This window comes from Lepeophtheirus salmonis, chromosome 13 (assembly GCF_016086655.4).
Source record: "Lepeophtheirus salmonis chromosome 13, UVic_Lsal_1.4, whole genome shotgun sequence".
NCBI lineage: Eukaryota > Metazoa > Arthropoda > Copepoda > Siphonostomatoida > Caligidae > Lepeophtheirus > Lepeophtheirus salmonis.
The window spans coordinates 27893543-27909148 of NC_052143.2; the positions used below are offsets into that span (position 1 = coordinate 27893543).

At 32.8% G+C, this 15606-nt stretch overlaps 2 protein-coding genes and 1 long non-coding RNA gene across 4 annotated transcripts; 1 reads left to right on the forward strand and 2 right to left on the reverse strand.

Annotated features, from left to right (window-relative positions):
- Window positions 1-4469: 4469 nt before the first annotated feature.
- On the reverse strand, window positions 4470-7544 carry LOC121128108 (uncharacterized). The gene is made up of 2 exons (XR_005868038.2): window positions 7327-7544; window positions 4470-7144 (listed from the first exon to the last, which is right to left on the reverse strand). It is a non-coding gene; the product is annotated as an uncharacterized lncRNA (long non-coding RNA).
- A 142-nt stretch (window positions 7545-7686) lies between these two features.
- Ccz1 (vacuolar fusion protein CCZ1) lies at window positions 7687-9778 on the forward strand. 2 transcript variants are annotated; one of them, XM_040723676.2, is made up of 2 exons: window positions 7687-7742; window positions 8242-9778. In XM_040723676.2, exon 2 carries the CDS (start codon window positions 8271-8273, stop codon window positions 9642-9644), a length of 1374 nt encoding a protein of 457 aa, XP_040579610.1. In that variant the 5' UTR covers window positions 7687-7742; window positions 8242-8270; the 3' UTR covers window positions 9645-9778. The 2 variants fall into 2 exon arrangements, with proteins under 2 accessions (XP_040579610.1, XP_071749318.1); XM_071893217.1 differs by lacking the exon at window positions 7687-7742 and adding an exon at window positions 7840-8014.
- Window positions 9779-10641: 863 nt separating this feature from the next.
- LOC121128105 (uncharacterized) lies at window positions 10642-15330 on the reverse strand. The gene is made up of 7 exons (XM_040723675.2): window positions 13752-15330; window positions 13489-13696; window positions 13174-13426; window positions 12170-13112; window positions 11961-12111; window positions 11226-11897; window positions 10642-11154 (listed from the first exon to the last, which is right to left on the reverse strand). The coding sequence occupies exons 1-7, from the start codon at window positions 13881-13883 to the stop codon at window positions 11108-11110; spliced, it is 2406 nt and encodes an 801-aa protein (XP_040579609.1). The 5' UTR covers window positions 13884-15330; the 3' UTR covers window positions 10642-11107.
- Between the last annotated feature and the right edge of the window lie 276 nt (window positions 15331-15606).

Below are 15606 nucleotides of genomic sequence, written 5' to 3' on the forward strand. Positions count from 1 at the left end.
GACAAAAACGAAACATTCATAGTATATAGGTATGCTAAAGGATTTCAAAAAAATTAGTTTTGAGGGAGATTATTTTCTTTAGTTGATGTAGATTTTTCTCTGAATTTCAGTGATGCCTCTAATTTCAATATTTATTCGATAAAAACGTAGTTATTTGAAGGTTTTCGATTGGGAATTCCGACCTACCTTCTCATCGTTTTTATTCAATGTTATTGTTTGTTTATTTGGCTATGACATGTGATATATCTTATGAATTATAATACGATATCAACCAGAAGCCTATAATAAGAGTTGCGACAATAGACTTGAACGCCACCTTGCGGCAACTTAATGTAACTACAATTGAGTTCTTAAACAAATTAAATTCATTACATTAAAAGTAGTAAATTACCTAATCAAATCATTTTTAAATGATAACATCATTTTTTTTAAAACATAATACGTTAATTTTAGTTTAAACAACTAATTCAAATTACATAACATTACGAGTACGACATAAGATTGGACGACTTTTTCTATTATACATATACTCAATAAATATAAAAACTAACATTTACAGAAAAGATTTACTTGCAATTATAAATGACCAAAACTATGAATTAAATAAAGGTGTTATGGCATTAGGGAATTACTTTTTTCATTAAATATTTTTTCTTATGGACTTCCAATTTTAAATTATTTTAGACAATTATTTTATACAATGTTTTTAAATTTATGTTGCTATAGTAACTTTTTGTTCTAAATTTCATTTTAATTATGGATTTCTTCTGTCAAAGGACCAACTGGAATTTAAATTATATTCTAGTCATAAATTTTGATTTATTTTCAGAGGAAGTTATAGAAATTGAAGCAATTGCTTGTAGTTAAAAAAATGACAACACATACCAATATTTTCAATCTAAAATGAATTGAATAATGCTTTAGTTCTAAGAATACCAAAAAAACTTGATTTTATTAACTTATGATTTCAAAAAAAAATTATTTTAGTAAGTAAAAAGATTACGCTAAAATATTAAGAAAATTTTTTAGAAAAATATTTATTTTGATGTTTCTCTCATAAATATACTACGACTACTGAAATTATATGTAACTTTTTAAGTCTGTTTTATAATTTTGGTTTGTTCTCGTAAATGTATGTGCAGCCGAATACGAATATAGTGACTAATAAGAAAATGAACAATATCATGGCATTTAAGAATTTCTGTAGACAATTTTATCATTCCAATAGACATTTTGTTAATAGATTTTTCTATTTTTGGTATCGTTTTTAAATCATTGATCTAAACATGATTTCCACGTTCGAAAATTGCTCCAAAAAAATTTTAGAGCTCTAAACTAATCCATTTGAAGACGTATAATTTCGTATAGATATCAGGCTGGTCCAATCACTTGTTGACTTTTCTTCATCAATATAGATTGACTTGTATTCATTATAATGAGAATGACTCTGAAATGTTTTACGTAAACAATAGCCAACCAAATAAACGAATCATTACATCTAAGCCGAGAGAGTTAACAAAAAAGAATTCAAGATCTTCAATCTTTTCTTCATTATGAAATTTTTTCGATTCCTCTAGCGATACTAAAAATGGAAAATTATCCTCCTCATAACTTATCCCATGTTTTTTATATAGAAATTGTGTTACAGTCACAATTTTCAAGGCGTTCTTCAGTTCCATAGGCGTTGTTGTTGGATTTTTATATCTCACTTATTCTCAACACAGTCTTGAGTAAATCTAGATCCAAATACATAAGAAAAACCTGCTTGAGATAACAAGAATGTAAGATTTGGTAGAATGTATCATTCTTTTTTGTACTGGCTTCCAATTACATTCATTTTTGTTTCCTATTCCTATAGAACTAATTAATTTACAAAAATCATGCAAGAAAATCACTGCCGAATCAAACTTTTTTATGTTGGTCTTACTTAGCGCTGTTCCCAAGTTTCTTGATGTCATTAAATCAAACCAGTGATCAACTTGCTCACAATACCAAGCAGTCGTTAAATAAGATTCCGGATAATCAAATTTATCAACTAAAAATCTTATTGCACTTCCAGTTGCATGACTAAGAAGATCTGAAGCAAATGAAACTTTCATCTATTCAAAATTTCCAAGATTAATACTCTTGGGAGAAAGACGAGGCTGGAGTTTGAGCTCCTGATCTCTTTGGAATAGTATTAAATCTTGGAAGGGCTGTAATGATATCGTAGATGAGGGAAGTTTATACGTAGAGACTATGTCTGCTGTCAGTGTGATATCTTGGTCATTAGTAAGATGGTTACACAAATTCTTTAAGAGATGAGGAACATCAGCAAAAATGAAAAGACCCTTCAAACAAGATACGGGATTAGGAATTTTATTCATGATTTTATTCCTATTGATTAAAATTCCTAATTCCTTCTAAACTCCTTGATTACAAGGTTATGTGGGTGACTATCAACCTGGACTTATGGGCAGCAATTGCTATTTCCTTTAAAACCAAGGCGACATCTTTTTTATTGAAACTCGATCCAGTAAAATGGTAGGCAACGACCTGCTTCCAACGAGTTTTGACTCCAACTAATACAAATACTAGAGCATGTGTGGTCAACTCATCACTTGACGGCTTAAAGGTATCGTAACCTCTTACTAATTGGTCACCGACATCATATTTGAGAGTTGATTCAATCGACATTTCGTCCATCACAATACCACAATACTTGTTGCTATCTTGCATGGTTCGGGTCTAGATAATTTTTTTTTCTTTGAAATTCTTAGTTTTCTACTTTCATGTTTAATAAATTAATTCGTTGACCACTTAAAAAAATTACAGAATTATTTAAATATTTTTAAAAATTTCAGAGTGTTCAGTTTTAGACGCGCACACCTGTATTATGTAGTATATAGAAGTATTTTCAGAATAATTATTTAATTGTTTGAATTAATTTGACTATTTTCAATGTGATATCCCTCTCCCTCCTTGGCCAGAGCAACACCAGGTAACCCTTGCTAGTATTTATATTTTTTTATTATCCCATTTTGAAATATTAAAATTATCTACTCAACATTAATGGATCGCTTTATTTTTTCGATCCTGGTATCTCATTCCCGAGGAAGAAGAGGAGTTTCCTCTACTCCAATATGAGGTTTAGTAGTTTTCCTACCATTGGTATCTTCATATTATGAATATGAAATGGAGGTAATTCACAATTCAATAAAACTATTGGAAAAAAATTAACTGTTGATTTTTTTTTTTTTTTTTTTTTTTTGAAACACTTCCTTTTTGTATTCGCATGAAATTGACTTTTTGCCTAAGAAACAAATTTTTCAGCTTAGTTATTCAAGAATTTTGATGCAATTTGATTTTGCTTAGTTCTGATAGACGGTTTTTAAAACCATGTTATTTTCACTCATTTGAAGAAACAGGATTGGATACATATTGCGTAATAGTTTATATTGTACAATGTACATAATATATGTATGTGTTACATTATTAGTAAAAAATAGGTAAATTAGTAAAAACATTTCTATTAATCTTGGGTTAAATAACAATATATAATACATATTCTGTGTTATTGAAATGATGATTGTTTAATAGTTAAACTTGCAGTAAATATACAATAAAATATTTTTTGAGATGGGCAAGATATGAGTTGTTGAAGTTTCAATTAAAGCATTTACTTTTCTATTATGTAATATATTCTTTTGCACTCCAATCAAGTACAAAAAAGAGCGTGTTCCATATTCATTTCAGTGTTCTGTGTATTATTAATTATTATTTATTTTCATTGATTAATCATGTTTACATTATTTTAATCTTAAATTTATGGTTTTTTTTTCTCTTTCTACTTTTAGTTCCACCTTAAGCTTTAACGGAGTGATAAGTTGATAAATGATAGTGATAGTTTGACAGTGTGTCAAACTGTTTGTAAGTTACATTCCAGTAGTCCTTTGTTACATACTGCATACATGATAATTGATACAATACAGACGTAGAAATATGTTCTTCAAAGTAGGGATGAAGTGTTTTTTTAGTGATGAAAATTGTTAGCATTTTTCATGTTATGATGTTTCATTAGATTAGCTACAAATAGCTGTGAAGAGGGGGATAAGGAATAAACAAGGACATTGTAGTGTACTACTCATTGGAAGATCATTTTAACATACAGTATGCTAAAAGGATCTTCCAATAAGTTCTTATACTATCTTATAGACTATAGTATAAGAACTCATTGGATCTTCTTTCCTTTCATCTCCCCTCTTATTATTATTATGATTACTTGATATTATGTATCACGGAATTCTAGACGCATGGAAGAATCACGCTTTTTTTCACGTTGCAGGATGGGTGTAATATTTTCTTATCTTTTTTCAGAAGTTAACAATAATTTTTTTATGAGTACAATCAACCTTCTATGTAATTTAACATGAACATTATTTGTTTCGTTGCCTCTGTAGAATAAAACAATAAAAATAAATAAATAAGCATTTTATATTAGTATAAATTTTATTGATTAGAATATAGTTTTATTATTTTTCTAGTTTTTTTACAATCTTTTTTTGAGTTTACAGCAGACTTTTTCATATTGATATCATAATTAAGTTTTCTTGAATAATTTTTAGCCATAACATTTAGTAATTGAATGGAACAGTGATTAAATAAGCTTTTAAAAGACAATTATGACTTAAGTAATTGTGGAAGTCGTAAATTTTTTCCAAACAAATAAAATGTTGGCATTGGAAAAACAACGATTTTGATTTTTCATTATAAGTTTATACAAAAATGTACATTTTAATAACTACAAAAAAAAAACAGAAGTCCGTAGGAGAGTAGAGTTTATTTATTTGCTCAATAAGTTAGACTTTGGAGTTGTTGTTACCAGATTCAGTAAAAGTAACTGAAGGAAAATCTTAGATACAAGGAGGCTAAAACAATAATTGGATTTGAGCATTGATGTTTGTGATAGTAGGTTCCAGAGAGCTGACGATACCAGCTAAACCTTGATTCAATAAAATCGCTCTGTACTTGCCCAAGAAGAACGTATTTAAAGTCACATTTTGTTAAGAGGTATTCCGCAAGGTTTAATACTGCACTAGTAGACTGTATCACTGTAGTGAACGTTTCTATTGTGAGACTCATTTTGTGATTTTCTACTTCCTCCTGCCATAGCTTCACCCAGGTATTAAACTTCGCAAGATACTCCAAATTTTCATGTCCTGAGCTAAGTGATTCTTTAGAAATATCTCTTTTTCTAATTCCTGCTAAAGGTATCTTGCAATTGACGATGTTCCAATATGTTCTTACAACGGAGAGAAAGTTTCAGTTATTTTCCATGTAGGCTGTGGGGAGGAGTAATATTGAAGAGCAGCAATGGTGCTTTCATGGAAAATGCTGTCACCCAGTAAATGTTTGTTTTTTCAATAGGTGTTGGATATACTTATTTTGAGGTTAACTTGTGATAAATTTTTACGACCTTATGTTTTCCATCTCATACAAATCAATGACGAGTAGAAAATTTAGAGATGAGAGGTCAATATCACCGAAATTAGGGCATATCAATATTTTTCTCCTTTGACAGTTATACAAGTTTTTAAAATTGTGAGTACTATCAAAGAGAAGAAAGAGAGGAAAATCCGGAGCATCTGGATTTGGTATACATGGTTTCCAAGATCCTTTACAGAATTTGTTTAAATAGCATTTCCTGTTGGGACTTGCACTGTCCATCGGAATAGCTGTAACATTAAATCCGATTTTAAAGAACTCAGAGTTTATTTGTAGCATTAAATCATATAGCGTTTCTGAGTTGAGGTTAACAATTGGATAAAGTACGACAGTGTCTCGATAATTTGAAGATATTGATTTTATCATGAAGAACAGCAGAGTTTTTTTATTTTACCTCCTTCCTGTCCCGTCCATTTTCCTCCAAAAAACTCGACTCTTTGAGCAGTATAAACTTCAACCACTAAGAGAGCAACTTTCTTCTGGACATCTGATAATGATTTATTTCTTGCAGACAAGTATTCTCTTGATGAAGATAATAACCCCACATTGATTGTAAACGAAGAAGACAGTTTATTAAGGTGATTAGGCGAAGGTAAAGTTACACCATCAACGGACATCTGGCGAGATAGTGCAGGACTCGTGTTGTGCCAAATGAGGGATGATGCCAAAAAGCCTGGTGAATAACGTCTAAGGGTTGCAAGAGAGTTAAGCAGATAAAGCTGTTCACATATAAATATCCTTTTTTTTGCGGATGAGAGTGAAGATCCGATGTTGAATTTTAATAAACTTATTAAAATCATTCAAGGCATTGCAAATGGTAGGTTGCATTGACGGAGAATTAAGAGATTTCATATAGGCTAATATATTTTGAAGCTTACTGATAGAAGTAATCTTCTCTTCAACTGTTAAGTGTTGAATAATCAAAATTTTGATATTCTAATGGAAGATTAAGAATGTCACATCCATTTGAATAGAAAAAGTGAATATTATTTCAAGTAAGCTTTGATGTGAGCCTTCTAAGCAATAAAATTGAATACAATTATCTGTTTTTCTATAATGAATATTAGCCAGTAGTATTTCACTAGTAACTTTTGAACATAAATCATCCAAGTCTCCCACAGAGTCCATTTTCCAAAAAGTTTCTTCATCTTGGAGAATACTGAGATTTCCAGCTCAAGCCTTGTTGATGAAGTGGCTTTTTTAGTTGTTCTTTCATGTTTGTGATTAGACAATTACTTAGGTAGATTTGGGAAAAGTTTCGGAATAGAAAAAGGTTTCAAATATCGATTCTTGAGATTGATATCCACCGATTTTAACTGTTTTTCTTTACTCTTCCGGGGATTATCTCGACTTTATGTAACAAAAATGAACTTGAAAATGAAGACAGCAAACTCGTGAATTCTTAGGTGTCTAAACTCCGCCAGCTTGCCTAGGAATCGCTCTAAGCCAGGCACTTTTTAAGCATTCATCATGACTTATGAGGGAAAGAGTGTAGAGACACAGTAGGGCCCTTAGGTGCATTTTTATATCCACTGCGACAATTTGGTACACAACAGTAGCCTGGTATTATGAAAATTATACAAATGACTGGAGGAACAATACTAAATTTCGTGGTTACGTATAAGAAAAATATAAGAAACTGAATAAGAGAATTAAGAACCTAACATGTAAGGAAAAAAAAGAAAAATTAAAACGTGATTCTTCCATGTGTCTAGAATTCCGTGGATGTATCTAGTGTACTGTTTCTATCTTAAGTATAAATAGCTGTGTTTTATTATATTTTGTCTGAGTAGACTATTATAAAATAGTAATATTATAATATTATGTACTAAGATAACATACGTCAGTGTTCCTAATAAATCTGTCGTAGCATTATTCCTTCGCGCCTTCTCTTCGTTTCTTTCGGTCGTCCTAGATTCCTCTAATTAAATAGATTTTGTCTAGCAACCTCGTCATTAGACACAATAGACATAGACAAGAATTGCTCCGATGTCAATTCTAAATTCCCTACTGGGTCCAATTTGTTACTTACAACAAATTCTCAAGGTTACTCTCCTTCTTTAATAAGCACACACAAGTGTATGTAGTAGAAAAGGAAGTTCACTCCTCAGGAATTAAATAACAATTATAACAGCTTAAGAGAGGAAAATACAGATTACCAACTACAAAAAAAACAAAAAAAAAAAAAAAAACAGGTGAGTTAAAAATGATTTGCATCATTGGTTATCCAGAGGTTTATAAAATATGCCCTAGAAAACGTAAGTGGTTTTTACTAGTTGCTATTTTGAACAGGCTTTTTTATTTTCCAAACATATTATCATTATTATTTAATTCTTGAAGACAGAGCATTTAAGTTTAAAGTAATACATAGTGCATGTGTTCATGAAAGTAACCATGCGTGCATAGTAGGTATTTTAAGAGGTGCACAACCATCAGTGAACTGAACATAATTCCTTGTTGGACTTTGAGTAGAATTGAAGATAGATATCGGAGTAATTCCATCCTACATTATGTCCTTGCTATTTACAGAGTGAGATTTGTGCTAATTTCCTTCAAGTATACTCCTTGCAGCTGATCCAATAAAAAGTAATGAGTCATAGCAGCCAAGCTGCTCTCCTCTCAAACATTTCTTCAAATTGTCAGGATTACCACGTTATTTTTCAGTTTCTTTTATATTTATTCACTGACAGGACAAGTTCTATGCATCACTATATTATATATAATATACCTATCCCATCTTTTCCCCTCTTATTTTAGTAAACTGCGGTTCTTCCTGTGATTAGTGGATGAAGACAGCGAAAATGGAAGCACGAAACAACAAAATGAGAATTTTGAGATTTTTCCTCTTCAATACTGAACTAAAATGTAGAGAAGGTGAAGAGTATAAAAAGATAATATATTATTGGTCAAGAGATATCGAGGCTATTGATACACAATGTCGATTTATTGGACTCATGGAAGGTGTTATTCGCTTTGGATCCGTCTTTAGTCAAACATCCCTTATCAAATGTCTTTCAACTCAAAAAACAAGAACAGTTTTCTTCTCTCCAGAACCACATATCACAATAGTCATGACTGTATCTGTTCCTTGTAAAGTTGTTCCTAGTAAAAAGAATTTATTAGAATTTCGATCGGAAAATATGGATATTAATACTTATCGCTCCGTTCTTACTCGTTCGTATAATATGTTTCAATTTTTTAATGGACCAAACATAAGTTCCGACTCGAAGTGCATATCTCATTTCTTTCAACAGCTCATTCCATCAATTAATATTCCATCTTCTGGAATATTTGATCTTCTCCCCTCTATACGTTTCCTCACTCTTGGATCCAGTTCATTCTTGAAAGTTACAACTTTAGTGAATAAAATTGAGAATATGTTGGAACAGCACATTCATTCTGTTACATTTATCCATGAGGAAAAAATCGTTTGGTCTAGTTTACAACAAGAACATTTGATACTATTGTACAACTACTTAAAAACATCTGTACTGTCCAGAGAGACAAAAGATTCGAAAACGAATTTGCAAAATCCCTTCCAAGGACATTGTGGTAGCTTTATAGTTGGTCAAAGCGGCATTGAGTCTAACTCTTCTTCAATACCTTTCATTCAATTAGAATCAAATGAATACCAACTTCTTGTGTATGGCGCTCTACAATCTCTTGTGGTTTTAACAATTTTTCCATTAGACAAGAACGATCTTCAAAATGTATTAAAAGAGCTGGATTCATTTTTAGGCCCCTCTTTAACAACGTTATCTGCTGACTTATGTGATGTATTTGGTAAAGTGGAAGATCAGTCCTTATGTGCAGATCCAGATATATTTGAAAATCGATTTTTATACTACAATGCCTCTAATCGAGCCCTTAAATCTACCATTATTCCTCATGCACGGGATCAACCCTTACACTGCAAAGTCATGTGTGATCTGTTTTCTGACATCCAAAAAATTTCAAATTCTGTTCGAATAGGAAATGAACATTTTTTCCTAGAATTAGATGTTAAATCATCAAATAATCAGTGGGTTGTTGGCCGTAAAAGCGGAGATCGATTGTTTTTTGTTACTACTGATAGAAATTCGAATCTCATTGAATTGAGTGATAATGTAGAAAAAATAGTCAATGATGAATTCAAAAATATATGCCTTCTTGATAAATAAATGTGTTACATGTTATTTCTTTTAATTAATATTTGATTTAAATAGACATTGTAAAGAGCATCTATGTATTATGATTTAGACTAAATTCACTTGCACATATAAATAAAACATACCCATGAATGGGTACAATCCAATATGAACACTGGTTTTTTTTACTAAATAAGGATATATTTGAATGGATACATTATTCTGGTGGAAAAATTATATCATGGTATATTATAAATATAGTATAACAATAGATTAGAGCATAGTCCGTATAAGAGAAGCATTTGTTTATCCATAGCTGAGAGACAAACGGAGAAAAAGTACCAAAAAATAGATTTAATACAGATTCGATTATAACATGAATCATAAATGTGTCTAGTTGCAAACTGAATAGTTTACTCTTCATCATAAACAGTTGATAAAGAAAAAATGCTTGTAATCTAGAGATAGTATATTACCAATTCTTCAAAATGAATAAGTGTACATGTAATTCCAGAACTCCACCATAAAAATTGTCAGCAATCCGAAGTATTGAATTTATTCAATTAAGACATGTGGTATATGTTCCATTAGTATAATAAATCATAATTCAGGATAATAGTTTAATCCTAAGTACGTATACTTCTTGGAAAAATCTTATATATTGTAAGTATAAGCTAAATTATAGATCTTAACACTAATGCTCAAATGAAAGCATAACTTTTCTATTTATTATATGTCAAATTTAACAACTTTCATCTCCTTTGTGCGGTAATGCACGTTTTGAAATCAGAACAAAAACAGACGGCAGTTACTACCATCAATGGGAAATGATTTTGTCTATTAGAAAAGGTAGATAACAAAAAAGATGTAACATGATTTACACTCGTTGATAAATCACCATGTGATAAGCTCATAGTCACTCAGTCTTAGATGATTTCTTCTAAGTAAATGAAGAATGAGATAAAGTTCATGATGATCAACAGATTATACACAAGAAGATAATAAATAAATTTGGAACTAAAGTATAGAATAAATTTTGGCGCCATTATATTTCAACTTTTTTATAAACTAGAATCCTGGAAGTTTAATGCATGAAATTTTTATCAAATCTATTATCCGTTATTACAAACTATCAAAATGAATTCATGACTATTTTTAGATAATAATAATAATAATAATAAACATATATTAACCCTAGCTACCTAACCCAATATAAATAATGTAAAAAACTTCTTATTGGAGGATTCACATTTAAATGAAATAGACATAGTTCGTCACAAAATTGCAATAATCTTTTAAATATAAACTAGGCACTTAATTTTAAGGATGTTCCAAGAAGTTTACTACAATAGGTTCCATTTTTGACATTAATAAAATGTAGAGACGGCACCGTGTTGTTCGGATCCGTAATAAACGTCATTTTTGCAAAAATTATCAATTGCTGAAGTATATTCCTCGTAATTAAGGTATTGTTGCTCTTGGTCTACATAATCTCTTCATTGTGTAAGATGAGAGTGCAACAGGTGATTTTGATGACCAGGAACTATGTAAAAGGAGGAAAAAATATAATTTTTGGGTTTATATAATATTCATGTTTAAAAAGAAGAAACGTACCAGCAGTAGGAGGAGCAATGTAGGTAGTGAGCGGGACACCTCCATGAACATGTCCCTGCTGTGACGGCATCATTGGAGGATGAATCATTGGTGGGTGTCCAGATAAAACAGCCGTGTGAGGCAAGGCAAGCAAATTGGGAGGATAATGTCCACTTCCATGGGAAGCCGTGGCAGCAAATGTCGCCGCATTGGAAGGGTGATGATGATGATGATGTGTATAAGCTAAACTATTAACAGGAGGGGCCTGATTGTTGCCTTGCGAATGTTGCTGATGTTGAGTCATTGCCAGAGGAAATAGAACCTGAGGTCCGGGAGATGGGTTGTGACTGGGAGCTGGCGGAGTACCCGTTAGAGGCTGTTGAGGATTTCCTTGTTGTGGTGGAGGACCTTGGCTTGTAGTAACTGCCGCTGTAGTCCATTGATTTTGTTGCCCAGGTGATTGACCTAGATTAAGAGGTTCTAGTGATGAAGCTCCAGCTAGAGCAAAGTTGTGCGGAAGAACTCCACTCATTCTCATAACAACACCATGTTGCTGATGATGGTGGTGAGGTGTTCCTGCGACAGCAGCTTGCGTCTGAAAGGGGATATGATGAGGGTAGGATACCGGTACAAGTGGAGAGCCAGTTGCAGCTGCTACCTGTATAGGGGAAGTTAATTCTGGCCTAGGATAATCTGAAAAAGTGAAATATATTTCAATGAATTCATTCAATTGATGAGAATCAGTTGAAAAATAACCTCTTTGAGCCCTATTTCGCGTGGGCTGTGTTGAAGTGGGTATATGATGAACATATCCTGGAATAAAATTTTGTGTTGTATATGTTGCTGGCGTTCCAACAGGAGTTGCTGGGGTTTGAGGTCTCGAAGGCGTAGTAGACATTGGAGGTCGCTTTAAAAACATAATAATAAATTTTATATACAATTGAAAATCGAATATGAAGCCTTACAGACAAATTCGACGTGAACATTTTGGCATTTGGATTTAGAACAAACTCCTTCGCGTTGGGATTTAAACCAGACTTTTTAGTCGATGGAGAGGAAGTCGTTGGTATCGTAGTAGATGGAGCAGTAGAAGCAGCTGTTGTCAAAGCCACATTGGATGGAGATTGATCGGAAAAGTGAACTCTCGGCTTAGTTTCAGGAGAAGGACCGCGTTTACTACTCTCAATAACTTCGTTTTCTTCTACCTTTTCAACGGCTAATTCTGGACTGGGAGTTACTACCGGACTTCCTTTCTTCTTTGATTCAGGGGATTCTTTATTGTTCTTGACGATGTTGTTGTTAGCGGCGCTGTTATTATTATTATTATTATTCGTGTTGTTCGGAATAGCATTATTGTTATGATGGTGATGATTGCTATTTTTATTGTTGTTCGGATTGCTCAAAGTTTTAGCGATTCTTGGTTTACCATCACCTCGATGAGAGTAATTGTAATTCGAATTATTATGTCGATTGTGATAGTGCTGTTGCTGAGATTTATCTTCCTGTTGGTTCCCCTTATTATAGTTGGATCCATGCGCGTAATGATGGTGAGAATGATGATGATGATTGTGATGGTGATGATTAAAATCGTTATCATTATCTCTATCATTATGACTTCTGGATGGGGGTGGGGTATTTTTAGGTCCTCGCCTAGAAGGAGGAATATACTTATTGCTGTTGTTACTACTAGAAGATGGCTCCTCAGAAGAAGATTCTCGATTCGATCTATGGTAACTATTGGATACGCGTTGTGGTTGGGAAGAAGGAGGTGGTGAAGCCGAGCGGACTACTGCTGAAAAAGCTTCTTCTTCATTTTCATTCTCACCGTTTTCCAGGTCGACAGCGGAAAGGGAAGAAGCGTTGGATTCAATTTGACGGGCAATTTCGGCAGCCTTTGCTTCCCTCTGTCTAAAATTGAACATATAAATGAACTTGATTTCTACACTGTCGCTAATGGGCAATGACTTACTTATACTCGGCAGAGTCTTTCCCTTCGGAGTTCAATTGACAAGTGTAGCCTTCTAAATTATCTTTATATGTGCTTTTCACACCATAATTCTGCTCATTCTTGGCAAACATTTCTTCGGGTTTCCAACCATTGTTGGATGTTTCCAGACCTCCTTCTAATTCTTGGCAGTCTCCGTCTTCAGGTTTCCATTCCTCCAATTCTCTCATTGGACCATTGGATTTTCCCGAGATTTGATGGTCTGTTTGAAAAGCTTCTGCAAGGAGCAACAAAGGAGTCAATTATCAATTAGTAGTTAGGACTCAAAACACCTCTTACTTTTTGTAGCATATTCCAAGTCCACGTCCAACGCAACCAGGCGCACAATATCCTTGGCCTCAAACACGCGCTTCTCCACCAGAGTATCCGCCCGAATATCCTCACAATTCTTCTCGTCCACTAAATGAGAATCCAAGAGAACAACGTCGAGGAAGCGGGAAATGGTGCGAAGAATCCCCTCGTAGGTTCCATCATTCGCCGTTTCCACCTTTAAAGCAAAACATCAATACATCAATACATACGCCATAACACCCCATACTTACACAAACATTCACACCAACCAGGGACGAAACTGTGTGAGCAAATCGGGAGTTCTTCCACAGACCAAATTCATTACCCAAGAGTTTTAAATTCTTAGGTCCTTCTGTCCGAGATTTCCCTTTCTCGCAGCTCATTGTCTTCCTAATCTTTTTTCACACCAAACTAGCCCAAATTCATTCAAAACCACCGGCTTCACTTCGAGATACAGGTCTTAGTAGAGAAAAAAGTCCTCAATCAAATGATTAAATAGAATGAAATTAAAGGAAAAAGAATTCGGCAAATTCGGGATTCCTACTCCTCTATTCAAGACGTCTCTATTCTACTCCTTCTCTTCTCTTCACTTTTTTTTTTTTTTTTTTCCTCTTTCTTTCTTTCTTCCTCTCTCTCTCTCTCTCCACTCCTTCAGCTAGCTCCATACACTGCTGTTTCTTCTTCTTTTTTTCTTTCTTTCCAACACTACTAGCTTTTCTCCTCTGCTCTCTCTCTCTCTCTTTACTTCCCTTCCTCCCTACTCCATCAGATTCCTCTTTTCTTCCCTTCTTTCTCACTTTCTTTCTTTCTTTTCTTCCTTCTTTTTTTACTCTATTTCTTACTCCACTTCCAAGGTACTCCATCTCTCTTTTCCTTTTTTTCTAGAAAATTTCTGCCTTTCCATCTTTCCAGCAGCCTAGACATCCCTGAATACCCCATGATACGTTTCATATTCTATTTAAATGATGAATATGCTCATAATTAAATTTTCGAATCCACTTGTCTTAACTTAGTGTTAAAAGTACTGATAAGATATATCACAGTCTCTTATACTAAAGATATATACTATCTCTTTATAATCAGAGTATTAAAAGTAAAAGATGACGTTTACTAAGAAATAAGGCGTCTAGTTCTGACAATATTAATCTTAGTTTCCGCAGCGCCCATTCTATGTTTCCTCCTTTATTAATAGAAGGCTGAATCCTCCTGCCTATGATTTGATATCTAAACGAATGACGCCATCATACGGTGTAATTCAGTTATTAGTTGAGTATTCTTAATATAATGAAACGATAATAACATATAATTCATATATATCCCGGAAGTCTTGCATGCGGTACCCTCTATATCTTGATCTATAGATTTTTTAAGAACATAGTATAGCTTAATATACTTTATTACCTGTTTATTTCCGGTCTACTTTCCATTGCATTTCAAGCTTATCAAAGAGTTAAATTTCATTAGTTTTTTATAACATTCACTGAATCACTATCTAAAGGTCAATAGTATTAATAAGGGGACTTGAGCATTCGTAGCCCACGATTATTTATGTGAATGTGGGGTTGGGTAACTACGTAGCCTAAAATTTAAATACTTTTATGAAGTACAAGAATTTCGGACCTATTGTGGAATCACTCATTGGTCGTGGATGAATGTAGACATGTATTCAGGATAACTTATTATATTAAGTGTTTTTGAGTTTTTACTTAGTCATTCTTGACATATTTCCTTTCACCCAATGACATCTTTAAAGACATTTTCTACAACGTTAACGATATAAATACTACATATCAAATTGATCAAAGTAATTCTTAAATTGACATAATAGTAGGACGAGTATAGTAGTCCTTGCATAAAAAAGCGATATCATATTTTTCAAGATACCTGGGTGTGGCAGAATGATGCATACGTAATTCATTATGTCAAGTGCTACAAAAAATATAGTGCCATAATGTTGGGGTTGATCATTATTCATTTAAATCTTAAAAGACACCAAAGTGTAAATTCTAACCCTTATTTGAGTTAAAAACTTTTTTTTTTAAATATTTAGGTCAACGTGATAACATAATTTGTTTTATTTTCCTTACGAGTAAAAATGAAAATCAA

Excerpts from the sequence above, each read along its gene's own strand:
- Ccz1 (XM_040723676.2), top strand. The coding sequence starts at position 8,271 with ATGAAGACAGCGAAAATGGAAGCACGAAACAACAAAATGAGAATTTTG.
- LOC121128105 (XM_040723675.2), bottom strand. The coding sequence starts at position 13,883 with ATGAGCTGCGAGAAAGGGAAATCTCGGACAGAAGGACCTAAGAATTTA. Across the intron at positions 13,427-13,488 it reads CTTGGAATATGCTACAAAAA|AAGCTTTTCAAACAGACCAT; the intron begins GTAAGAGGTGTT and ends TGCTCCTTGCAG. Across the intron at positions 11,155-11,225 it reads CATTGCTCCTCCTACTGCTG|TTCCTGGTCATCAAAATCAC; the intron begins GTACGTTTCTTC and ends CCTTTTACATAG.